The sequence below is a fragment of the Microcaecilia unicolor genome, chromosome 1 (assembly GCF_901765095.1).
Source record: "Microcaecilia unicolor chromosome 1, aMicUni1.1, whole genome shotgun sequence".
Classification (NCBI taxonomy): domain Eukaryota; kingdom Metazoa; phylum Chordata; class Amphibia; order Gymnophiona; family Siphonopidae; genus Microcaecilia; species Microcaecilia unicolor.
In genome coordinates this window covers 649,518,366-649,544,543 of record NC_044031.1, presented here as the reverse complement: position 1 = coordinate 649,544,543, position 26,178 = coordinate 649,518,366, and the positions used below count along the sequence as shown (strand labels likewise).

The window sequence follows — 26,178 nt, the reverse complement described above, 5'->3', positions numbered from 1 at the left end:
TGAGTCAGTTGATTAAATTTTAGATGACATAAAATTATTCAAATTTTTTTAATCACAGGCAGATTGTGAGGAGTTTGAGGATGACCTATTGAGACTAGGTGTCCAAATGGCAAATGACATTAATGTGGACAGCTTCTCTCTCTCTCTCTCTCTCTCTATCTATCTATCTATCTATCTATCTATCTATCTATCTATCTATCTATCTACAGTGGGGGAAATAAGTATTTGATCCCTTGCTGATTTTGTAAGTTTGCCCACTGACAAAGACATGAGCAGCCCATAATTGAAGGGTAGGTTATTGGTAACAGTGAGAGATAGCAGAGATAGCAGAGATAGAGAGATCCGGAAAATCACATTGTGGAAAGTATATGAATTTATTTGCATTCTGCAGAGGGAAATAAGTATTTGATCCCCCACCAACCAGTAAGAGATCTGGCCCCTACAGACCAGGTAGATGCTCCAAATCAACTCGTTACCTGCATGACAGACAGCTGTCGGCAATGGTCACCTGTATGAAAGACACCTGTCCACAGACTCAGTGAATCAGTCAGACTCTAACCTCTACAAAATGGCCAAGAGCAAGGAGCTGTCTAAGGATGTCAGGGACAAGATCATACACCTGCACAAGGCTGGAATGGGCTACAAAACCATCAGTAAGACGCTGGGCGAGAAGGAGACAACTGTTGGTGCCATAGTAAGAAAATGGAAGAAGTACAAAATGACTGTCAATCGACAAAGATCTGGGGCTCCACGCAAAATCTCACCTCGTGGGGTATCCTTGATCATGAGGAAGGTTAGAAATCAGCCTACAACTACAAGGGGGGAACTTGTCAATGATCTCAAGGCAGCTGGGACCACTGTCACCACGAAAACCATTGGTAACACATTACGACATAACGGATTGCAATCCTGCAGTGCCCGCAAGGTCCCCCTGCTCCGGAAGGCACATGTGACGGCCCGTCTGAAGTTTGCCAGTGAACACCTGGATGATGCCGAGAGTGATTGGGAGAAGGTGCTGTGGTCAGATGAGACAAAAATTGAGCTCTTTGGCATGAACTCAACTCGCCGTGTTTGGAGGAAGAGAAATGCTGCCTATGACCCAAAGAACACCGTCCCCACTGTCAAGCATGGAGGTGGAAATGTTATGTTTTGGGGGTGTTTCTCTGCTAAGGGCACAGGACTACTTCACCGCATCAATGGGAGAATGGATGGGGCCATGTACCGTACAATTCTGAGTGACAACCTCCTTCCCTCCGCCAGGGCCTTAAAAATGGGTCGTGGCTGGGTCTTCCAGCACGACAATGACCCAAAACATACAGCCAAGGCAACAAAGGAGTGGCTCAGGAAGAAGCACATTAGGGTCATGGAGTGGCCTAGCCAGTCACCAGACCTTAATCCCATTGAAAACTTATGGAGGGAGCTGAAGCTGCGAGTTGCCAAGCGACAGCCCAGAACTCTTAATGATTTAGAGATGATCTGCAAAGAGGAGTGGACCAAAATTCCTCCTGACATGTGTGCAAACCTCATCATCAACTACAGAAGACGTCTGACCGCTGTGCTTGCCAACAAGGGTTTTGCCACCAAGTATTAGGTCTTGTTTGCCAGAGGGATCAAATACTTATTTCCCTCTGCAGAATGCAAATAAATTCATATACTTTCCACAATGTGATTTTCCGGATTTAATTTGTGATGTGCTATCTCTCACTGTTACCAATAACCTACCCTTCAATTATGGGCTGCTCATGTCTTTGTCAGTGGGCAAACTTACAAAATCAGCAAGGGATCAAATACTTATTTCCCCCACTGTATCTATCTATCTATCTATATATATATATATATATATATATATATATATATATATATATATATATATATATAAAGTGTTGGCGTCCATATTAGGAGGAACCATCCAGGAAATGAATCTAGAATCATTGTGGGCAATATGTTGAAATTGTCAGTTTGGTGTGTGGCAGTTTCCAAAAAGCAATAGATTGTTAGGATTTATTCAGAAAGGAATGGAAAATTAAAGAATATAATAAAGCTTGTGCATTTGTCTATAGTGTGACCACATCTTGAGTACTATGGGGGTCTTTTACTAAGGTGCGCTAGTGTTTTTAGCTCATGCTAAAAATCAGCTGTCGCTAAACGCTGAGATGCCCATTATATTCCTATGAGCATCTCGGTGTTTAGTACCAGCTGATTATTGGCGTCTGCTCAAAATGCTAGCGTACCTTTGTAAAAGACCCTCTTTGTGCAGAGAAGGATGACCAGAATGATAGAGGATGGAATGGTTTCTGTATGATAAAAGCTGAATAAGTTAGAGCTTTTCAGATTGAAGAAGGGCAGTTGTAAGAACATATAATAGAGATCTATAAAAACACGCGAGGGGTGGAATGGTTGTATTTTCAACTTAAATGGGGAACAGCCATTTACCATCTTGAAATAGTACTAAGATGAGGGAACACGCCATGAAAATAGTAGGTAGAATATTTAAAACAAATTAGAGAAAAAGAAAAAATATATATATTTTTGTTTGTTTTTTTACTGAATGTAAGTTAGATTTGGAATTTATTGCTAGAAGATGTGGTCAAGATAGTCATCATAGCTGAGTTTAAGAATGACTTAAACAAGTTCCTGGAGGAAAAGACCATATAATTCCTTTTTAGCCTAGCCACACCAGTCCAGAAAGTATGGGTTTTGGAGACAGAGACCAATGAGCTGTGACTTTGGCTGTATTAGAGACTTCTTGCAGCCACAACTCACCAGTATTCTCTGTCTCCAGTAGATGGTGATGGGAATTCTTTGCAGCTCTGGACTTGGCTGGCGAGGTAGCTCTTGGACCCAGCTGGCCGCCTAGTTGAGCTTGTGTGGGCAAGCAGAATCAGAGTTTCCACACCTTGGAGTATATCTGGAGGAGTCCTGGTCCCTCCCCTTACTTCCAGCCAAACTCCCTCAGGGCTGATTACTTCCCCCTTTTTTTATTCTTTTAAAAAGAAGGATTATTTTACACTTTTGAGGAGAGATCCTTAAGGATTCCTTTTTAGGACTGCCAAGGGAGGTTTATATTGCAGAAAGAAGCTCCTGATTATCTGGTCTTTACTTTTTCTCACCTCTCCCCCTTCCCTCTCCCGCCCCTTATCTGTATTGCATCGGGAGTGGCACTTCCTGTCATATACTTTTTTGAACAATTTCTAAGTCAGTCTTTTGTTGTCTTTTGGGTCTGTTCAGTGGTAAACTGCAATCTCCTTCTGTGCCTGGCTTGTGTAGTGTGGTAGGTTTTCAGTCAGCACCATTGCCCTCCTGTATAGTGCCTTTTGCTTCTTGAGCAGTATGGCCTTTATTTTCTCGAAGGCGGCCCTGACAGTTTGCGTGGCAAAGGCAGAGCTGTGGTAATCCATCTCTTCAAGAAGGCATTGATGGTAGGATAATTAGCTCAGCGGGGTTGCTGCGCTATGGAAGTACCTTCAGAATCTGTAAAGAGGTGCTCATGTTGTGGAGCCCAGTGCAGCAGTTCCTAAGGCCAGTGCAAGGCTTGCTGCAGGGATTCCATAGCTCATACCCAGCAGTTCTCAAAGTTTCGGAAAAGCTCCTTTGAGCAAGCAGTCACCTTCTGCGCCCTCTGGGGGCAAGTGTTAGGTGAGGAGGATATTTTCTCTGTGTTATTTGGACTTCAGGGGGAAGGATCTTTGCCTTCTTTGACCTCAGAGGAGGTCTGTTTCACTCAATCTCTTCCTACCCATTCAGCTATGCAAGGAGCAGAAGCTGTTTCAGCTGGACATCAGGTCTGTGGTTTTTCCATGGAGTTTGTCCTCATCATTCACAAAACTTTTCTGTTGCATCAGCCGCAGGGGAGCTTGCAAACCTTTGAACTTGAGGAATTCTCTAAATTTCTAGATGCCCCCTTTCTTGTCAAGAATGACCTTATTGGAGGATGCTAGTAGTAGTAGTATGCTTAGTGTTGTGGATAGAGGAACCTCCTTGATAGATCCTTTGGAGGAAGGAGAAATCTTTGTGGTGGAAGGAAATGACCCTATGGTAGTACGTCTCTTCCAGAGGGAAGTGCTTGTAGGGATGATCTCACAGGTATTGGAAGCTTTGAGTATTGTTGCATGTTTGTTGCAGGATTCTAGAGTCTCTGGAGATCCCATCTTTATGGGGGTTTGTAAACCCAGCAAAACATTTCTTTGTGTGGGAAGAGCCTTAAGTAAATTTTATATTCTCCTTCCTAAGAAGAAAGAAACGGTGAAATTACTGAAGGTGGATGACAGTTGATAAATTGGATCTGCTTGCGCTTGACATCCCCACTGTTCAAAGAATTGTGCTGCCTGCGAGCGGATTTAGCTTTCATTCAAAAAACGCATCTGAAGCAGGGGCACAAGTGACTGTTTTCTTATAAGCCGTATCCTACAACTTTTTAGCTTCCACTTGTTCCCAGGGGTCATGATAACCTTGTCTGGGTGTTTCGGCTAGTGAATCCTGACAAGAATGGCTGCTACTTGCTGTTAAAATTAGCTCTAGCTGATACTTTATATACCTTGATATGTGTCTATGTTCCCAGTGAAAATTGGGGGCCTTTTTTTGATGCCTTGGGCCTTCTATTGCATCGTCATGGGAGGAATGCCTTCTGGTGGGTGGAAGGGATTTTTATATTACAGTGGACCACTGCTTAGATAACTCTGCATCTTGAGTGATCTGTGCACTATGTGATAGAGCATGTTTAAGATATATATATATATATATATATATATATATATATTTATTTTAACACTTTATTAAACAAACCAGGCTAAATACAAGCAGTGCAGCATGGCAAAGTACAATAAACCAACCAAAAGACAAATACCTTCCACTCCCCTACCTCCCCCCACCCCACCCTAATTATTCTCTGCTGGGCTGGTTGGTTTCAAGAAGGGATAGTTTCAAGTTGTTTTGACTTTGTACGGTGTCAAGATTGACCTGAAGGACTCTGGAGAAATCTTGGCAAATGGAAGCTAAGATGGCGGCTTTATCGGCCCCACCGAGTCTGTTCAGCATTGAGTAAGGATATTGTGTCGGAAGTGCGGGCAGTGGTGGAATCTGCGCTGGATACTAAACTGCAGCAATTACATGATACCTCCCCGAAACTACCTACCTGTTCCTCTGATCCTATTCCCACCCATCTACTTAGCACTATCTCTACTGTCATATCCTCAATCTTTCACTTTCCACTGCGACTGATCCTAATGCCTTCAAACATGCTGTAGTTACACCACTCCTCAAAAAACCTTCATTGGACCCTACCTGTCCTTCCAACTATCGCCCCATCTCCTTCCTCCCTTTCCTATCCAAGGTACTTGAACATGCTGTTCACTGCCGTTGTCTTGACTTTCTTCCATCTCAAGCTATTCTTGATCCACTTCAATCTAGCTTTTGCCCTCTTCATGCAACTGAAACAGTGCTTGCTAAAGTCTCCAATAGCCTGTTCCTGGCCAGATCCAAAGGTCTCTATTCTATCATCCTTCTTGATCTATCTGCTGCTTTTGACACTGTTGATCACCGCCTATTCTTTGATACACTGTCCTCACTTGGATTTTAAGGCTCTGTTCTTTCCTGGTTTTCTTCTTATCTCTCCCATTGCACTTTTAGTGTATACTGTTGTGGATCCTCCTCCACTTCTATCCCACTATCAGTTGGTGTACCTCAGGGTTCTGTCTTGTGACCTTTTCTTTTCTCCATCTATACTTCTTCCTTTATTACTCTGATCTCATCCCATGGTTTTCAGTATCACCTTTATGCTGATGACTCCCAGATCTACCTCTCCACACCAGAAATTTTAGCAGGCATCCAGGCCCAAGTATCAGTCTGCCTGTCTAACATTGTACCTGGATGTCTCACCGCCATCTGAAACTAATCATGACCAAGACTGAGCTTCTTATCTTTCCCCCTAAACCAGCTTCTTCTCTTTCCCCCTAAACCAGCTTCTTCTCTTCCCCCTTTCTCTATCTCTGTGGATATTACGCTCATCCTCCTTGTCTCATCAACTCGTAACCTTGGGGCCATCTTTGACTCCTCTCTCTCTTTCTCTGCACATATTCAACAGACTGCTAAAACCCGTTGTTTCTTTCTCTGTTAATATCACCAAAATTCATCTCTTCCTTTCTGAGCACACTACCAAAATCCTTATCCACATTGTTATCACCTCTCGCTTAGGCTACTGCAACTTGCTTCTCACAGGTCTCCCACTAAGCCATCTCTCTTCCCTTCACTCTGTCAAAATTCTGCTGCCGATTTATGTTCTGCCAGTGTCGCTATGCTCATATTAGCCCTCTCCTCAAGTCACTTCATTGACTCTCTATCCATTCCCACATACAGTTCAAAACTCCTTTTATTGACCTACAAGTGCATTCACTCTGCAACTCCTCAGTACATCTCAACTCTCATCTGTCCCTACACTCCTCCCCGGGAACTCTGTTCATTAGGTAAATCTCTCTTTTATGTACCCTCTCCTCCACTGCTAACTCCAGACTCCCATTCCTTTTATCTTGCTGCACCATATGCCTGGAATAGACTTCCTCAGCACGTCAAGCTCCATCTCTGGCCGTCTTCAAATCTAGGCTAAAAGCTCACCTTTTTGATGCTGCTTTAACTCCTAACTCCTATTCATTTGTTCAGTACCCATGTCTGTTTTATCATTCCCACCTTAGTAACTCCCTTATCTCTTATTTGTCCTGTTGTCTGTCCTAATTAGATTCTAAGCTCTGTTGATCAGGAACTATCTTTTCATGTTCAAGTGTACAGCGCTGCGTATGTCTAGTAGCGCTATAAAAATGATTAGTAGTAGTGATCGAGGGTGAGAGGTCTGGGGGTCTTTTTGGCTGTTGTTTGGATGTTGTTATTGATATTCTTCTAATATTGTTATTTGCTTATTTCTTTAGTAAAACTTTGGAAAGCTTTATCTTCCTTTAAAGCAGCAGTAATAGTAGCACTGGTTTGTTTTGACATCATCCAAGGTTAAAGTACATACAGTTTTCTAGTTCATTCCTGAGGACTTTGAGATCTTATACTTAGCTATATCCACTATTATGATTCAAAGTAGATTAGGGGCTGTTGTAATGGTCTTTATCAGAGCCCCATGTAAAAAATAAATACAGCGTGGACTGTTGAAGAACTGATCTTCATCATTTCTCCATGCAGACATCACACTGACATATGTGAAGGTGAATACGGCACAACACTTGAGAAACAAAGAAAAATGTTAGCAACGAGCTATGTAAACATTTCATGATACTTATTTGCATATAGTTATGACCTCATTTGTTGTGTGAATTTCTGTGTTTAGGAACATCATTAAACCTAAGAGATTAGTTCTAACTAAAGGATATAGGCAAGAAAGAGTCAGCTGCTAACCAATGGCAAGGTAGCTTTAAAAATGCTTTATGTTAGCCAGTTTCTTGTAAACACAAACCAGGACTCTAAAGCCACCTGCTTCGAGTAAGTGCTATCACAAACAGTGCCCAGTGGCAGGGCATCTGTAAAACTGCTTGTTGACATTACAGTGTGCTCTGATCTGTTTGAATTTTCAGCTAAAGTAAATAATATTGGCACCATTTTGTATTAGAAAAGGGGATCCTGAGAGTGAGATGGATGTGAATGCATTCTACTGTCTGTGTAGAAGTTTGAATTAAATTAGTTGAATGGTCATAAGTTCTTAAAGGAAGATGGACATGGGGGAAGCCATTGCTTGCTCTGGGATTGGTAGCATGGAATGTTGCTACTATTTGGATTTGTGCCAAGTACTTGTGACCTGGATTGGCCACTGTTGGAAGCAGCATGCGGGGCTAGATGGACCATTGGTCTGACCCAGTATGGCTCTGAAGAAGTTCATACAAATAAGGTGATCAAATAGAAAACTGTGCTGAAAGTATCATTTGGTTCCATTAATTTTTCTTTACTCTGACTTGTCTGTTGTCATTCTTTTTTATAGAAATTTTGATCATTTTTGGGGCAGTTTTCAAGAAGCACCTGAATAGCTAAAATATCAGATTCTTTTTAGGGTGACTAGGTTATGACAGAAAATTATTTTAAGTCAACTTATTTGGGTAAAATGTCAACTCTTTCATCCAGTATTAATCAAAAGGTTATTCCCCTGGGCAAGTGGCTGCCACATATTCTTCAGAAAATCAAGTTTTTTTTCCAATCCCCTATAAACTCCCCTTGCACCATTTTTTGCACATGAGCTTTCATTTCCCCATTCCCAAAACATTTAAGAGCCTCACTCTGCACCCTGTTACCCTTGTCTGGAATCAGTATTTATGATTCCAGAGGGGCTTAAGTCTGAACAGTAGGAGGGGATGCTACTGGCATTTCAGCACTAGTCTACAGTGGTGGAAATAAGTATTTGATCCCTTGCTGATTTTGTAAGTTTGCCCACTGACAAAGACATGAGCAGCCCATAATTGAAGGGTAGGTTATTGGTAACAGTGAGAGATAGCACATTACAAATTAAATCCGGAAAATCACATTGTGGAAAGTATATGAATTTATTTGCATTCTGCAGAGGGAAATAAGTATTTAATCCCTCTGGCAAACAAGACCTAATACTTGGTGGCAAAACCCTTGTTGGCAAGCACAGCGGTCAGACGTCTTCTGTAGTTGATGATGAGGTTTGCACACATGTCAGGAGGAATTTTGGTCCACTCCTCTTTGCAGATCATCTCTAAATCATTAAGAGTTCTGGGCTGTCGCTTGGCAACTCGCAGCTTCAGCTCCCTCCATAAGTTTTCAATGGGATTAAGGTCTGGTGACTGGCTAGGCCACTCCATGACCCTAATGTGCTTCTTCCTGAGCCACTCCTTTGTTGCCTTGGCTGTATGTTTTGGGTCATTGTCGTGCTGGAAGACCCAGCCACGACCCATTTTTAAGGCCCTGGCGGAGGGAAGGAGGTTGTCACTCAGAATTGTACGGTACATGGCCCCATCCATTCTCCCATTGATGCGGTGAAGTAGTCCTGTGCCCTTAGCAGAGAAACACCCCCAAAACATAACATTTCCACCTCCATGCTTGACAGTGGGGACGGTGTTCTTTGGGTCATAGGCAGCATTTCTCTTCCTCCAAACACGGCGAGTTGAGTTCATGCCAAAGAGCTCAATTTTTGTCTCATCTGACCACAGCACCTTCTCCCAATCACTCTCGGCATCATCCAGGTGTTCACTGGCAAACTTCAGACGGGCCGTCACATGTGCCTTCCGGAGCAGGGGGACCTTGCGGGCACTGCAGGATTGCAATCCGTTATGTCGTAATGTGTTACCAATGGTTTTCGTGGTGACAGTGGTCCCAGCTGCCTTGAGATCATTGACAAGTTCCCCCCTTGTAGTTGTAGGCTGATTTCTAACCTTCCTCATGATCAAGGATACCCCACGAGGTGAGATTTTGCGTGGAGCCCCAGATCTTTGTCGATTGACAGTCATTTTGTACTTCTTCCATTTTCTTACTATGGCACCAACAGTTGTCTCCTTCTCGCCCAGCGTCTTACTGATGGTTTTGTAGCCCATTCCAGCCTTGTGCAGGTGTATGATCTTGTCCCTGACATCCTTAGACAGCTCCTTGCTCTTGGCCATTTTGTAGAGGTTAGAGTCTGACTGATTCACTGAGTCTGTGGACAGGTGTCTTTCATACAGGTGACCATTGCCGACAGCTGTCTGTCATGCAGGTAACGAGTTGATTTGGAGCATCTACCTGGTCTGTAGGGGCCAGATCTCTTACTGGTTGGTGGGGGATCAAATACTTATTTCCCTCTGCAGAATGCAAATAAATTCATATACTTTCCACAATGTGATTTTCCGGATTTAATTTGTGATGTGCTATCTCTCACTGTTACCAATAACCTACCCTTCAATTATGGGCTGCTCATGTCTTTGTCAGTGGGCAAACTTACAAAATCAGCAAGGGATCAAATACTTATTTCCACCACTGTAAGTGTCTAATTCCATGCAGTAGTGAGGAGCAGTGCCAGTGTGTGCACATCTTTTTATTACTGCAACACCTTGTTTGTTTTTTCTCCTCAAAGTTACTTTTGTATCATACATTAGGAAATTGTTTTACTAGTTAGAAGAGTTTGTAAGGCATATTGTGTTTTCTCTGCTAGAGGAGGGTGCCGTGGTGATGGAGGTGGATCATGACAAGCAGGTGGTGTACACAGAGTTGCTGTCACTGGCACTACATGAGCCAGAGCTGATGCTGTCAGCTATGCAGCCCTCTGAGGAGCATGTGGCCAGCCGACTGACCTCACCCATCGTCTCCACACATCTGGACACCAAACACATCGCCTTTGAACGGTGAGAGACTTCAGAGGACTTGTAGGCAGGGTGCAAGAAGTATGGAAATGTAGACATATGTGACTGTGTACATGTGTGTAAGGATGTGTCGAAGGAAGGGAGCCATTATAGCTGGAAAATGTTATGGATCCTTCTTTCAGGGGTGGCAAGTAGAGAATGAATTAACATCACTTACCAGTGAACGGAGACTGTGTTAAGGTCTCTCCATGTACGTGTGTGAGATTCTCTGAGGGTCTCACAGACCTTGTCTGAATGTGTCGTCTTGTGCACGAGTGTAAGAATCTTTTATGAAGTGTTCTTGGACTCTGTGTGAAGATATGTGTGGTAAAATCTGGATGATACTTTGTATGTGTATGTTTATATGTCTGAGGCAGTCGCTGAGGATGATTGTCTCATCTGTGTGTATAGTATTAAGCTTTGAGTGAAAATCTACCCATAGCGTAAGGCTATTTTTTAAGGTTTCTTGTATGTAAGATAGTATGTGCATATGAACCTTCTATGTGAGGGTTTACTTTCTGGGTTTCCTGACAGGTTCTGGGTAAGAGTATCCCTTCTGTGTGTGAGGCTTTCTTCTTTCTGTTAATATTTTAAATAAAGAATTGTGCTTGCTGTGTTAATCCATTTGGATATGTGAAAATAAGGAATTAGAGGTGAGTTGTAGGTGATGGACTAATGTAATTTCTTTATCGTCCACCAGACCAGTCTAGAATCAATGGGATACGCTCATCAGCCAGCAGATGGAGGCAGATCAATGACTTGTGAGCCCTGCCTTATAAATGGCATCATGCAGTAGCCACCTACCACTATTCTCTGTCTCATGCATGTGGTAATGGACATTCCATGCAGCTGGCTCTGATCTGGTTTGGGTTGGATTGCTCCTGGGCCCAGCTGGAGAACTGGTTCTACAGTTGAATAGGACATGGGGCTGGGGCAGAGGGAGGAATCCAGGAGCCTGCTGTGACAGACCGCACGCTTAGGGAATACCTGGAGGAGTGAATGACCCTCTCCTACTCTTGTCTCATTGCCTGACCTCCAGAAGCCCTACATAGAAGATTTTCCTTACACTCTCCTTCCCTCCCGCTAGAAAAAGAAAGGTGGTGTTCAGTAGCAGTTTGCAGTAACCCATCTGGGAATCAGAAGAGAGATTCTGTGGGTCACTGTGGGCCAGTGTGGCTCTTGCCACAGTGGAGGGTGTAGAGATTGTTTGTCAGGGATATGAGAAGGTTGCTATCTAAGGAGGGTGCAGGGACCTCCTCACAGAACTGTGTGGAGAGAATAGAAAGCGTGGGAATAATGGCTATTTTAGATCTTCTAGCTCTTATTGCTCAGACTTCTCCCCCTCCATCCCTGGTCTGGGGGGGTCATGAGGTGCAGTAAGTTTTGTTTGATCGATAGGACAGGGGGATTCCTTTTCTCTTGAATATATTCTCCTCTTCATCCATAGGGCATATCTGCTGATGCAGGCTCAAGGACTCCCCCGACTCGCACAGGGGACTAGCAGTATGGAAACTTGGAAGAGCTAGCACAAGCCAGAAGACCACATCTGGCCTTTGAGATTGGGAGGCTCTCTGGTGGGAGCCCAGTACTGGAGAGAGCCTCTAGCTAGGTGGACATTGGTGGTGGATCCCTTGGAAGAGGGAGAGCTGCTGATTTAGCAGATGGCGATGACCTCAAGGTCGTCTGGCTGTTTTTGGAGATAGGAGCCACTGGCAATTATAACATAAGTATTGGCAGTGATTAGTATCTCGGATGCTCCAGTACAGGAAGCAGGGACTACAGCAAATCTACCCTTGAGGGCACACTCAAGCCCACAGAGGCCTTTCCAGTCCAAGCTGTGTTCATTGCAGAGTGGGATGCTCCTAAGTCTGGCAGCTGGGCTTTTAGAGCTTTGGGGAAGCTCTATTCTTTGGTCTCAGAGGAGAAGGAAAATCTGAAGCATCAGAAGCTGGATGTCTTGGTTACAACAGTTCCTAAGAAGACAACCATTCCTGTAAATGGTGGTACAACTTTGAAGGATATCCAGACTCATTACCTGGATACCTTGTTAAAATAGGCATTTGAGGTTGCAGCCTTGGGGTTTATGTATCCAGGGCCTGTTTGCACTGTGTGGCTCACCAGGAAGGCAAGCTCATCTTATGTGGCGGCTCCAGAATTTATTGGCAGATTTGACATCAAAAACCTAGCTCAACAGACTTGGTTTTGGGGAGAAGCTTCTCTTCAGTGTGGACTTGGAGAAGTTAGTTAAGGATTTGAGGGAGCCACGCCACAGAGATTGCCAGAGGATAGGCCCAGGGCTTCCTCATATTCAGCCCCAGAATGTCTAAGTTCTGGAAAATGTGTCATTATTGGCTGGGCAAGACTGGGTCTTCCAGTATTTTCTCTTTCCAGCTCAAATTATTTTCTTTAGTTAGACAGGAAACAGATGGGCATGGTTCAAAGGCCACTGTGGCCTCCAGAGCTATCCAGTGATGGACTGTGGGTCCACTTCTTGACTGAATGTTGGAGGGATGTCTGTCTGTGGTGTTCAAGAAAGAAGTGGATCCAGGTAACATCTGACCAGTGGATGTGGTGAGGCAAGAATTTTTCTGCCTTCCTCACTGATTTATTTATGGTTTCTCCTCGCTATGCTCCAGACAAAAAGGCAACTGTGTTGACAACCTTAGAAAGGTTACTGGGTTTGTGGTGCCAAATAAAAAAAGAACCCTTTCAGCCCATTCTTGATCTGAAAGTGTAAACCAGGCATTGAGGATCTCACATTTCTAGATGGAGGCTTTCCCTCTTCATGCAAAGAGAAGTTCTTGGACCTCAAAAGAAGTGTAACTTCATATTCTAGTTTGGAAGGGGTATTAGTGGTATCTGAGGTTTGAGACTCTCTGGCTATGGCTCCTCAAACCATCTTCAAGGTGATGGTTGTGTTGGCTAGAGTGCTTCACAAAGAGAGGCACTAGTTCTTTATCTGGATGATTAGCTCATTAGGGCCACAACCAAAGCAGAAAGCAGACAGGCCACCTCCTAGATGACTCATTGGTTGCAGCCACTGCGGTAGGTTGTCAACTGTAAGTTTTTATGATTTTTGTGATTTTATTTATTTGGATTTTGCTCACACCTTTTTCTGTAGTAGCTGAAGGTGAGTTACATTCAGGTATACTGGGTATTTCCCTGTCCCTGGAGGGCTCACAATCTAAGTTTGTACCCGAGGCAATAGAGGATTAAGTGACTTGCCCAAGATCACAAGGAGCAGCCTTCACAGTGTCTCAAGTATTTGGGAGCGCAGTTCAACACAGGGAGAGGGAAGGTTTTCCTCCCTGAGCAGCGAAGGCTAAAGTTCCAGAATCAAATCATATTGCTCCTGGAAAGGAGAGCTCCACGAGCATGGTTCTTGGACCCATGGTGATAGTTATCGAGATAATGCTGTGTGGCGTATGCGCATGTATATGACCAGTGCAGAGCTCACTTCTGGACCATTGGTTGGCACAGTCTCACTTACAAGATCTGTCTTCCATGGACGCTGCGGACTCTGGCCTGCTTGAATTGGAGATTGCATACCCAAAATCTTGTAAACAGCACAGATTTGGGAGCCCCGAATGGGCAGTGCTGACTTTGAATACTAATCTGAGTGGCTGGGGAGCTTATTTTGAGGAACAAGTGGCTCGGCCATAGTGGTCAATGACAAAGTCATCCTGGTCATTCAACTCATTGGAAAACAGAGCCATATGGAGGGCTGTCCAGGCATTCTATCACTGTATCAGAGGCAAAGGCATTCAGGATATTTTGCAGCAGTACAACAGCACTTATCTTTATCAATTGACAAGAAGGAATGAAGAATGTGGCAGTGTGGCTCAAGAGGTCTGTCTTCTGCAGCATTGGGCCAGGTTTCATCATTGGATATTGTCATAGGGACGCAGAATATACAAGAGGACTTCCTGAGCATGCACTCCCATGATCCAGGGGAGTGGGAGCGGTTGGATTCTGCTTTTCATGTTAATCAGTGAGTGGTGTTAGCCTCTTCAGGCAGAAGGATTTGGGGGAGGAGTTTCACCTCCTCTGCTTACTGGATGTTCGCAGAGTCCTCATACATCACTTGGAGGTAACCAGTCTATTCTGGAGATCAAATCCAATTTTTGGTTCTTTTCAGGGAACCAAGAAGGAAGAGGCTTTTTCCAAGGCTACCATTATGTATTGACTTAAAGAAACAAACTTTTTCAGCTTATATTCACTGGTGCTGAGTTGCTCCTAGGTCCCTCAAAGCTCACTCTACCAGAGGTATGGCAGCTTCTTGGACTGCAACATTGTCTACTTTGTATGCTTTTCTCTAAGAACTATAGGCTGTATGTCTGTGCCAGAGAGGATGCAGACTTTGGTGCTGGAGAAGGCTGTCAGGATCCTACTCAGTCTAAAGGGTGCTTTTATTATATCCCATTGGTTCTGGACTGGTGGATAGTCTTACCTGCTCATTTTCTTTCCTTGAGTCCTCCAGGCCAGTCTAGACTCCCATCTTTAATGTGCTTTGTATTCTATGTTACGTTTTACTCCAGGATGGAAGTGTCTTTGGACACTCTTCTATTGTTTTCTGGTGAGACACCCCGGACTTCCCCCTTCCAAATGGGTTAGGGTAAATATTTTCCTATTTTCTTTGTTACAGAAATACTGCTACGTAGCTGCTGCACACTGCCTTTTATAGGGGAGGACTCACAAGTCATTGTTCTCAGTCGTCATTTGCTGGATGAGGAGCATAGCCAATTGGTTCTGGACTGGTCTGGAGGACTCAAGGAAAGAAAATTAACAGGCAAGACCAAATTTTCCTACATCTGACAGACTTTTAAGAGATATCCTTCATCATGTTGGTGAAGAGACAGCACGGTCATACTGGGTTAAAATAATGCAGTGTCAACTAGGTTGTAATCTGTCTGAAAATGCCATTACAGCTTAAGAAGAGAAAGTGCCAATATTAACATTAACATTACCGTATATACTCGAATGCAGACCTATCAGAGTATAAATCAGGATAAGTTCCCCCCCGCCTCAAAAAAGGGGGAAAACTGTTAACTCAAATATAAACTTTGGGGGGGGGGTTATAATTCGTGGTTTTTTTTCTCTTTCTTTCTTCCCCCCCCCCCTTCCTCATTGTGTGCAGCATGTATTTTTTGTCCTTTCCTTCCCCCCCCCCCCCAAGTATTTCTCTCCTTCTGCATATCATCTCCCCTGTGACTGTAGAGGAGAGAGATGCTGCTGCTACGTGTGCTGCTGGGGGGGGGGGCAAGAGAGAGACAAATATAAACTGAGACCCCCATTTTTGGGCCTTTTTTTTTGGGGGGGGACCGAAAATCTTGGTTTATATTCACGTATGTACGGTATTAGTGGGAGGTAAACAGTAAAACTTTATAGTTGAAAGGTGCTGTACTTGATAATGATTGTGTACTCCTGAAGTTTCCTTTAAGTACTTTAATTGTAAGATTATTAAGGGAGTGATATTTGAGAAATGTTCACCTCCTTTTATGATAGGTCTGTGGAGATTGTTACAAATCTTTAATTTTTTTACTTGTTTGAGCAATATAGCTTCCTGCTTCATATTTTTGCATTGTGTCATATGGACTATGTTCGTAGAAAAGCATGAATTAAATTCTTTTATTTTCAATGTCTTTCCTATGTGGATAGCTGTAGGCAGGGTCAGTGTTAGACATGCTGCCCAGGCCAGAAATTTGGGAGGAGGCTTCAAAGCCTGCTGATAGGCTGATATGTCTTCAGCTTTGAGCAGGCTGGGTGACCCCCTAGAGCCCCAAGGCAGTTGTCCTGGTTGCACCCCCACTAATGCCAGTCTTGGCTGCAGGGTCCTGTTATATATGCTGTACACATACATGCAGGTACTTTCTCTGTCCCTAGAGGGCTCACAATCTAAGTTTTATGTATCTGGGGCAAAGAAGGGTTAAGTGACTTGCCCAAGGATCAAAGGCTGCTGCACTAACTATTAGGCTACTCCACTCCACAGGGGTTTGTGCCATTTTCTTCTATTTGAGACTATATTTATTTATTTAGAACATTTATATCCCACATATTCCCAACATAGCAGGCTCTATGTGGCTAACAATTTATAAAGAATGAACATCAAACAAATGCAAGGGCGGATCAAAGAAGAAGGCACATCTGGGGGAGGGGGGGGGGAACAACAAGGGAAGCCAAAAAGGGATGGCAGGAAGTTAAGGAAGTTATTTAAAGTTTACTCCTTTTACAAGGTCTCGTTTCAAATTAGGTAGTTACAGGAAGACTGAAACTATATTGATTCAGTCTTTAAATATTTGCTTTAGGTTTTCTATTTTCTGGATTTTATGTTACTACAAGTGATACCTGCTTCATGGCACGCCTTTCCTTGTATTGTAGTAGGGTTTCCATAGGTATTTTGATTGAGGATGCAGTTTTCTTGGAGATGATGTTTGGACGATAGCCTTTTTGCTTAACAGATTTTGTCAGAGCTTTATGGTGTCCTTTGGATTAGAACAAATATGGTAGCATTGTATAACTTGGCTGTGTAATTTTGTTTTAAAGTTTCAAGTTTAATAATACTTGATATACCTCTTTTTGACTACTCTTCAAAGCATTTTACAAAGTATATAAATATAATATAGTGGGAAAAGAAATACATCATATCAATCGAGAGAGAATGAAGGGGACAGTGCAGAGCCGCAGTACCTCATGCTAATCTGGTGGATCTGAAGACATTATAGTCGAGGGCTGTAGGCATCATTAAATTACCGCCCAGTAGCATCTATTCCACTAGTAGTCAAGCTGATGGAAAGTATGGTAACCAAACAGCTTACCGATTACATATACAAATTCTCTATACTACATGAATCACAATTGGGTTTTTGCCCCTGCCACAGCACTGAAACAGTGCTAACTACCCTCATGGTCCAAATTCAGGCAGGTAATAGCAACAGGCAACAGCATACTTCTCCTCCAGTTCGACATGTCTAGTGCTTTTGACATGGTTAACCATAATATACTACTAAGACTCCTTGACTACTTGTGGTAATACATTCAGTTGGATCAAGGGTTTCCTAACCACCAGAACATACCAAGTGAAATTAAATTCAAACTGCATCCCCGTGGAAAGCATACTGTGGAGTACCTCAAGGATCACCACTGTCACCGATCCTTTTCAACCTAATGATAACTCCATTAGCCAAGACCTTATCCACTCAGGACCTCAACCCATTCATCTATGCCGATGACTTCACAATATTCATCCCTTTCAAACATGACTTGACAGAAATCACCAACGAAATCAACTTCGGCTTGCATACCATGAACTCATGGGCAAACGCTTTCCAACTTAAACTCAATACAGAAAAAACACACTGCCTCATTCTCTCATCCCAATACAATACAAACATACCCACAAACTTAATCACCCCAGGCTACACCCTCTCTATTTCAGATAACCTGAAAATCCTTGGTGTCACAATCGACAGGAACCTGACTCTTGAGAACCAAGTTAACTCTACAATCAAGAAAATGTTCCACTCAATGTGGAAACTTAAACGAGTGAAACCATTCTTCCCGGGGGCAACATTCTGCAACCTGGTACAGTCAATGGTACTAAGCCATGCCGACTACTGCAATGGAATTTATGCGGGATGCAAAGAGAATCTTATAAAGAAGCTTTAGACCACTCAAAACACAGCAGCCAGGCTTATATTTGGAAAATCGCGCCAAACCCCTTCGAGAAAAACTACATTGGCTCCCAATCAAAGAACATATTATTTTTAAAATTTGCACCCTGGTCCACAAAATCATTTATGGTGATGCCCTGGGATATATGTTTGACCTCAGACCTGCCAACCAGAAACTCAACCAGATCATCACAAACATACTTAAATCTCCACCACCCTAGTTGCAAAGGACTCAAGTACAAATCAATTTATGGATCCAGCTTCTCCTATATAAGCACCCAACTCTGGAATGCACTTCCAAAAGCCGTAAAAACTACGTATAACCACCTCAACTTCCGGAAATCACTAAAGACCTACCTGTTCGAAAAGGCATACCCCACTGACCTAACTTAAGTGCCTGAACCCAGCAACACAAAGAAACCTAAACTTGTAATGAACACTATGATCATTATATAACTTCCCTCTCTACGATTCCCTGATTTCTGTACATATTTATTTCATTGACAATATCACTCTTGTATTTGTTTTCCACTGGAGGTGGCTATCACCTCATGGTACTATGTGAGCCTGCAAATAGGTGGGAAAATGTGGGGTACAAATGTAACAAATAAATAAGTTTTGAGGCCAGATTTGTTATTTTTGTTTCATTTGTAACACGCGCTTTCCCACTCATGGCAGGCTCAATGCGGCTTACGTGGGGCAGTGGAGGGTTAAGTGACTTGCCCAGAGTCACAAGGAGCTGCCTGTGCCTGAAGTGGGAATTGAACTCAGTTCCTCAGGACCAAAGTCCACCACCCTAACCACTAGGCCACTCTTCCACTGATCTTTCTAAATGTAATGCAATAGGGAGAGCATTCCACAGTATCCTAATAGAGTCAAGTCGGATGGAATGAAGCAATGGAATTGTTAGGCAGTTACCTTGAGAGGAGTGAAGGACTCTAGAAGAGGAGTAGGGGATAAGCAGTTGAGAAAGGTACAGTGGTGCACCTGAACTGTGTACTTTATGCACCAGTGTTAATAATTTAAAAGAGATCCTATGAGAGACCAGGAGCCAGTGCTCCTCCCGAAGGAGCGGGATAAAGTGATCAAATTTCCAGGATCCAAGCTATATGATACCACCATAATGGACTTCGTGTGTGTGTGAAGGATAGAAACTGGAGCTGTGAAGGTCATTTTTGTTTTATGCATACAAATATTTGTTGGTGACCCATTGTTGATGCAGACTGTAGTGCATAAAATGTTAACTCATTTAATTGAGATGCCTGTCTGGAGTCTGTGGGATGTAATGCAATGTAGGAGTTGCAAAAGTAGCTAAGGTTCTCTTCTCTTTCAGTCCAAATCATGAAGATACCATCTATGTACCGGTAATATATGAAAAGTTTTTTGTGGTAATCACTCGAGATTTTGTTCTTCAATTCTCATCTGAAAAAGATCGATGTATTGTGGCGTCATTCTGGTGTCCATAGCAGTTTTCATAATCTGTGAATAGCAGTTGTTACTGAAGCTGAAGTAGTTGTGTGTCGGAATGAATTCAAACTATTTTGCAACAATTTCTGCTGTATATTCATGGTCCACAGAAGTTGTCTTTAGGAGTTTGTAACATACATCTAAGCCGTCTGCATGGGGGATGTTGTACAATACAAAGATTCCACATCTACTTTGACAAGAAAGTGTCAGGTGGTAGTTACTTAATGTGCTTTAGTTTGGTTAGAAAGTTTTTGGTGTCTTTTATGAAGCTGCTTACCTTCTTCACTAAGAACTTGATGATCTCCCACTCATTTTGCACCTGGACTAGCTTGCTACACGCACTGTAACTTAGATCAGTTCCTTATCTTTTTCTAGTAGCGCTTTAGAAATGATAAGTAGTAGTAGTAGTTATCTTGTTGAACTGTACAAAGAATTTGCCTTTAGTTTAGCCACCCATCTATGTATCCCAACTTACTCTGTACAATGCATCTTGTTCCCATCATATATCTGCACTTGGTAAGCTGTATTGTAGAAAAGCATTAGTATCATAACAGTGTTATTTGAATGTTCTAATTGTGTGCTTTAGATTTTTCATTAGTATTATGCCGACGTATTGTGTCTCTGTTATTTGAATTTCAGTGCTGTTAAATGTTTTTATTTTTGATCCTGTTTCATGGTAGTCCTGTTAGGTTTCACTTTGCTTTTTACAAGTTTACCTCATTTATTGTATTTATATTTGGTCATTTTACTATTGTTATGCTGTTAATAAAATTGTAAGTTTTACGTTAAACTGTACCTGCTGTACACCGCCTTGGGTGAATCTCTTCATAAAGGTGGTTAATAAATCCCAATAAATAAATAATTAGTCCAGATATTTCCTCTGTGGATTTGCCATTTCTGGGTCAAATTGGTCTGCCAGGGTTCCCAGGTGTACGTGTGTGTGTTGGATATTTTTCAGTTGTTTCATGTATTCCTGTGTTGGATCCTTGTTTACGCAGGACAATATGCTGAAATCTTCTGCCCATTGCATGCAAGGACTTGTAGTCTTGCTTTTCTTTCTTTCTTTATTTATTTATTTTTGTACCCTGCACTTTCCCGCTCAATGCGGCTTACATGGGGCAATGGAGGGTTAAGTGACTTGCCCAGAGTCACAAGGAGCTGCCTGTGCCTGAAGTGGGAATATAATGGAGAAATCAGAACTACAAGTCCCTGCATGCAATGAGTAAACTCAGAAGCACAGCTGGGGATTGCCACTCAGGTACAGGAAGATAAGTGAATTCCTGCTGAGTCACACATACAGAGTCAGTGACAGTCGGAGGCACCGGGAGAGCTGGTAGCAGAGGAGGGGATTGGAACCCATGAGTTCCAGTAAACAAGCTGCAGACATATACCACCTGTTTGAGTCCCCGCCCCTGCACCCACATAACTCCTTCCACCTGCCCTTGTCCCCTGCCCAAGCCTCAGGGTGCCCCCCCCCCCCCCCCCGAACCTACCTAAGGCACCCTGCCCTGGTGGTCTAGTGGTTTCTTTGGAGCAGGAAAAAACCCCACTCCAAACTGCCCTCTGCCGTTACTGCTACTGCTGCCACTGCTTCTTCAAAATGGCTGCCGAGACTTCAAGTGGAAATCTCTCTGCCGCTGCTTGAAGTCTCGGCAGCCGTTTTGTACAAGCGGTGGCAATGATAGCAGCAGTGAGTAGGAAAGAGTGGGTTCTTTCCTGCCCAAAGAGGCCACTGGACCACCAGGATGCCTTAAGGTAGGCTTGGGGAGGGGGCAGCACAGCCCAGCCCATGTAATAATCAACCAGCCAATAGCCAGCCCAGCCAAGGAAGTTTAATGACAGCCCACACAATAGCCAGCCAGCCAAGGGATGAAGGGAAGGGTTGTTGCTAAAGTGATGACAGACTCTAGCTTGCAACTAACTGGGCCCGAACTTCTGGTCGCAGCTCAGCTGTTTTGGGACCAATCAGCAGCAAGATGAATGGAAAATACTTAAAAAAAAATTTTTTCTTAATTTGTGCTTTGTTACTAGGTACAAAAGTGCAGCTTATTTCTAACAAGTTACAATTAAAAATTATTGGAGAAAAATGTAACTTTGTTACTAAGTACAAAAGTGCAGCTTATTTCTAACAAGTTACAATTAAAAATTATTGGGGAAAAATGTAACTTGTTACAAGTAAAAGTACTGCCAATTGTACTTAAGCACTGTAACAAAGTGAAAGTAATTCGTTACTACTCATCTCTGTGAAGAATATGCTCAGGCATGGAACAGAGAACTGGGATTGGGACCATCAGGGAAGGATCTTGTGAGGGTGATTTCAAGAATCCAGGGCTTTGAATACCAACTCCTAGCTCCAGGAAATGCAAATAAATGGTTATATCAGGCTTATCTTTCACTAATAAGGCTGAGCTGCATGTCATCTGGTCTCTCTAACATATGTTAGGGGCATCCTGAAGTGTAGACTTTTTGGAGTTGGGGAGTTCCTGAGATGGGCCAGGAGGCAGGATTAGATTCAAGAGTGATGGTGCTTGATGATCTACCTAAATTGGTGTTGAGAGGGAAAAGGAGTATTGTTGCTGGCTTGGAAGGCATGACTGCTGGGGAAGACATGTATCCTGAGTACACGGAAAGTTAGGGAATTACCCTCCTTTTGGCACTGGAGGAATATTTTACAGAATCTGGTAAGCAAGGAAAGTATGGCAATGGGGCCCTTCCTGAGGTGCAGATGAGCATTCTTAAAAGTTTGGGAGCCATATTTACGGTTACTTCCTCCCAGAGCCAGGAGTGAGATTGTGAATTTATGTAAGTGGCGAATCGGTTTTGGTTTGGGAGTTATCCTGATTCAGGGGGGTGGGGAAAATGAATGGTAGTCATGCTGATGTTACGTGGGGGGGGGGGGGGGGTTGGTTAGGTACAGTTAAGGAATTAAGGCACAATACAGTGTTGTGGAGTTGGTGTAAGGGTAACCACTATCCACAGACCACTATGAGTAAAACATATTGTTATTGAATAGGTGTCAGTAAGTTAGTAGGATTGTTTTAAGTGGGTTGAGAGGGGGAATATAAATAAACGAAATGAAGGAAACACTTCTTATCTTGGGGCACGGTTTGTTTTGAATAGTGCATTAAGAATATGGATAAGTGATTGTCCTGCTGTTTGTCTTTAGTTGCATTAATAAAAGAAGTTATTAAAAATTAAAAGTTAAAAGAAATTTCAGGAGTACATAACATCAGAAATATTTGAAATTAGAACACACACACACTTTGAAACAAACAAAAAAAGACTCAATAGAGACAGTAGCTTTCTTGCCTATTATCAGATATAGAGCCTATGAAATGTAAAGTGTTACTGTCTTACCCGCCCCTCTCCCCACTCCCTCTTATTAAACTATTTGTATTATTTAAACCCACGGTAACTGTGTTGTTTCTTCACTGAACTGATGAAGAAAAGATAGCTCTTGAAAACTAGTTCCAGATGTGTTAAGTTAGTCCAATAAATGGTTTCTCTTAGCATCCTCACAAAACCAGTTGTGCCTGTCGACCAGCAAGTGGAGAGTTGGAGACAGAGAATACAGAGTTGTGAGCTTTGCCCTTTAAGGTGACTATGCAGCTTCAGTTCTTTAAGGTGACTATGCAGCTTCAGCCCCTCAGTATTTCTTTGTTTCCAGCAGATGGTAATGGGTGAATCGTGCAGCATCTGATCTAGTTTGGCTGCTTCTAAGCCAGCTGGAGAACTGGTACCCAGTAAAGCAGGGGGTAACTCACTGGCAGGGTCTGGTCTTTCCTAAGAGGGATACTCTGAGGAGTCTGATTCCCATCTCCTTCCTTCTATTTTATCTGCTTAAGAAAGACATAAGGACATGAAAAGAGGAATCCAGTGACAGACAAGGAGAGCCTCGGCTCTGTTTGAGACAGAAACAGCAGCAACCCTATCAGTGCAGTTTTCTCTGGTAAGTTGGGTTGAATAGTAGGTCTGTCTCTTCACTCCATGAGGCCATGTTACTTAGTGCCTGTTTTTGCATTGTGCAGCTGGTTGTTATGTCTGTGGTGGCAATGCCTCTGTCTTTTGGACTCCATATGGAAGCTCCTGCAGAATGGCTGAAGCCCTGCTTCCAGTGTGGTGGCTGCAGCAGTTCTTTAAGGCATTGGGCTTCTTGCTACACTTGTTCTTCTGTGCAGTTGGAGTGCAGGGTGGAGATGGAGGAGAGCCCCATGAGGAGCAGCCAGGAGATTTCTCAGTGCGATTTAAGACAGCAGGGAGATATTTCCCATCGAACCATGCTGATCCATGTTTCCGGTACAGAAAGCACAGAAGTGGTGGTTATTTTGTCTCCCTGCACTCTTGAGACTCTTGAGGCACTTGCAGACCCAGTCCCTCACTCTGTGGCAGCTGGACTGGTTATAGCAGCACTAGACTCTAGGAGACGAAGTTCTCAAGTGTGCTTGGATTCTGGGGGATCCTTAGGAGTCCATTTTCTGTGGAATTTGTTTTAATGCTCCATTGAGCTCAATTGAGCTCACTTGCTTAAGAGAGCTCATGGTTCTCCTGAGAGAGTCACAAAATTTATAAAGCAGTACCCTACTTGTGCCACCTGTATGCTGAAAATAAGACTTAAGCTGTCACTTGATCATAGCAGTCCACAAAGTGAGCCCAGGTTTTATTTAAGGCATCTTTACGGCTATGTTTGAGAGCAGCTAAGTTACTCAGATACTATGTTTGCCATAGCTTTGGACTCAAATCTCGAAGTTGTGGTATCTCTCAAGTTTTCCACTATCTGGCTACCTCCCTACGAGGAATAGCCAGACATGATAAGAGCACTCAATTTTGGGCAGTAGTCAGTTCTGGGGTTGCCAATGTAGTAGAAAAATCCTTGGATCCAATGGTATTAGAATGGTAAACATTTTAGAAAGAATCTGACTCTGCTCAATCCCAAAAGATTGTATAATATGGCAGTCCCACTGTACTACTACTACTTATCATTTTTATAGTGCTACTAGACATACACAGTGCTGTACACTGGAACATGAAGAGACAGTCTCTGCTCGACAGAGCTTACAATCTAATCAGGACAGACAAATAGGACAAATAAGGGATAAGGGAAATACTAAGGTGGGAAAAATAAAACAGACATGGTTACTGAACAAGTGAATAGGGGTTAGGAATTAAAAGCAGCATCAAAAAGGTGGGCTTTTAGCCTAGATTTGAAGATGGCCAGAGATGGAGTTTGACATACTGGCTCAAGAAGTCTGTTCCAGGCATATGGTGCAGCAAGATAAAAGGAACGGAATCTGGAGTTGGCAGTGGAGGAGAAGGGTACAGATGAGAGATTTACCCAAAGAACGGAGTTCCCAGGGAGAAGTGTAGGGAGAGCTAAGAGTGGAGAGATACTGAGGGGCTGCAGAGTGAATGCACTTGTAAGTTAGTAAGAGGAGTTTGAACTGTATGCGGAATTGAATAGGGAGCCAAAGAAGTGACTTGAGGAGAGGGCTAATATGAGCATAGTGACACTGGCGGAATATGTCATGCAGCAGTATTTTGAACAGATTGAAAGGGAGAGAGATGGCTTAGTGGGAGACCTGTGAGAAGCAAGTTGCAGTAGTCTAAGCAAGAGGTGATAAGAGTGTGGATAAGAGTTTTGGTATTGTGCTGAGAAAGAAAAGGACGACTTTTGGTTATACAGAGAAAGAAACGACTGCTTTTAGCAGTCTGTTGGATATGTGCAGAGAAAGAGAAAGAGGAGTCAAAGGTCCCAAAGTTACGAGCTGATGAGACAGGGAAGATGAGAATGTTGTCCACAGAAATAGAGAATGGGGGAAGAGGAGAAGTTGGTTTAGGGGGAAAGATAAGAAGCTCAGTTTTGGTCATGTTTAGTTTCAGGTGGTGGTGAGACATCCAGGCAGCAATGTCAGACAGGCAGACTGATACTTGGGCCTGGATTCCTGCTGAAATTTCTGTTGTGGAGAGGTAGATCTGGAAGGCATCAGCATAAAGGTGATACTGAAAACCATGAGATGAGATCAAAGCACCAAGGGAAGAAATATAGATGGAGAAAAGAAGTCCCACTGCAGAGCCCTGAGGCACACCAACTGAAAGTGAGATAGAAGTGGAGGAGGATCCACCAGAGTATACACTAAAAGTGTAATGGGAGAAGAAACCTAGAAAGAACAGAGTCCTGAAATCCAAGTGAGGACATCGTGTCAAGGAGTAGGTGGTGATCAACAATGTCAAAAGCAACAGATCAAGAAGGATGAGGATAGAGCAGAGATCTTTGGATCTGGCCATGAACAGATCATTGGAGAATTTAGCAAGCGCTGTTTTAGTTGAATGAAGAGGGTGAAAGCCAGATTGAAGTGGATCAAGAATAGCTTGAGATGAAAAGAAATCAAGACAATAGCAGTGAACATGCACGTTCAAGTATCTTGGATAGGAAAGGGAGGAGTGAGATGGGGCGATAGTTGGAAGGACAGGTAGGATCCAATGAAGGTTTTTTGAGGAATGCTGTAACTATGGTGTGTTTGAAGGCATCAGTGGAAAGTGAAAGGTTGAGGATATGACAAATAGAAGGGGTGACAGTAGAAGAGACAGTGCTAAATAGATGGGTGGGAATAGGATCAGAGGAACAGGTGGTTAGTTTCGAGGAGGCAAGAAAATGTGTAGTTTCTTCTGTGATTTCAGAAAAGGAGGAAGGGGTTACAGGAAGATTGAGAGAATAGACTTAGGGAAGGAGAGGT

At 43.1% G+C, this 26,178-nt stretch overlaps 1 protein-coding gene across 1 annotated transcript in view; it reads left to right on the top strand.

Moving 5' to 3' along the window:
- The window catches only part of ANKRD13D (ankyrin repeat domain 13D), a 112,487-nt gene that overhangs the window by 43,027 nt on the left and 43,282 nt on the right, over nt 1-26,178 (top strand). Inside the window, exon 6 of the mRNA XM_030185777.1 lies at nt 10,124-10,313. Within this exon, the coding sequence (XP_030041637.1) occupies nt 10,124-10,313 (190 nt within the window). The remainder of the gene's footprint in view (nt 1-10,123; nt 10,314-26,178) is intronic.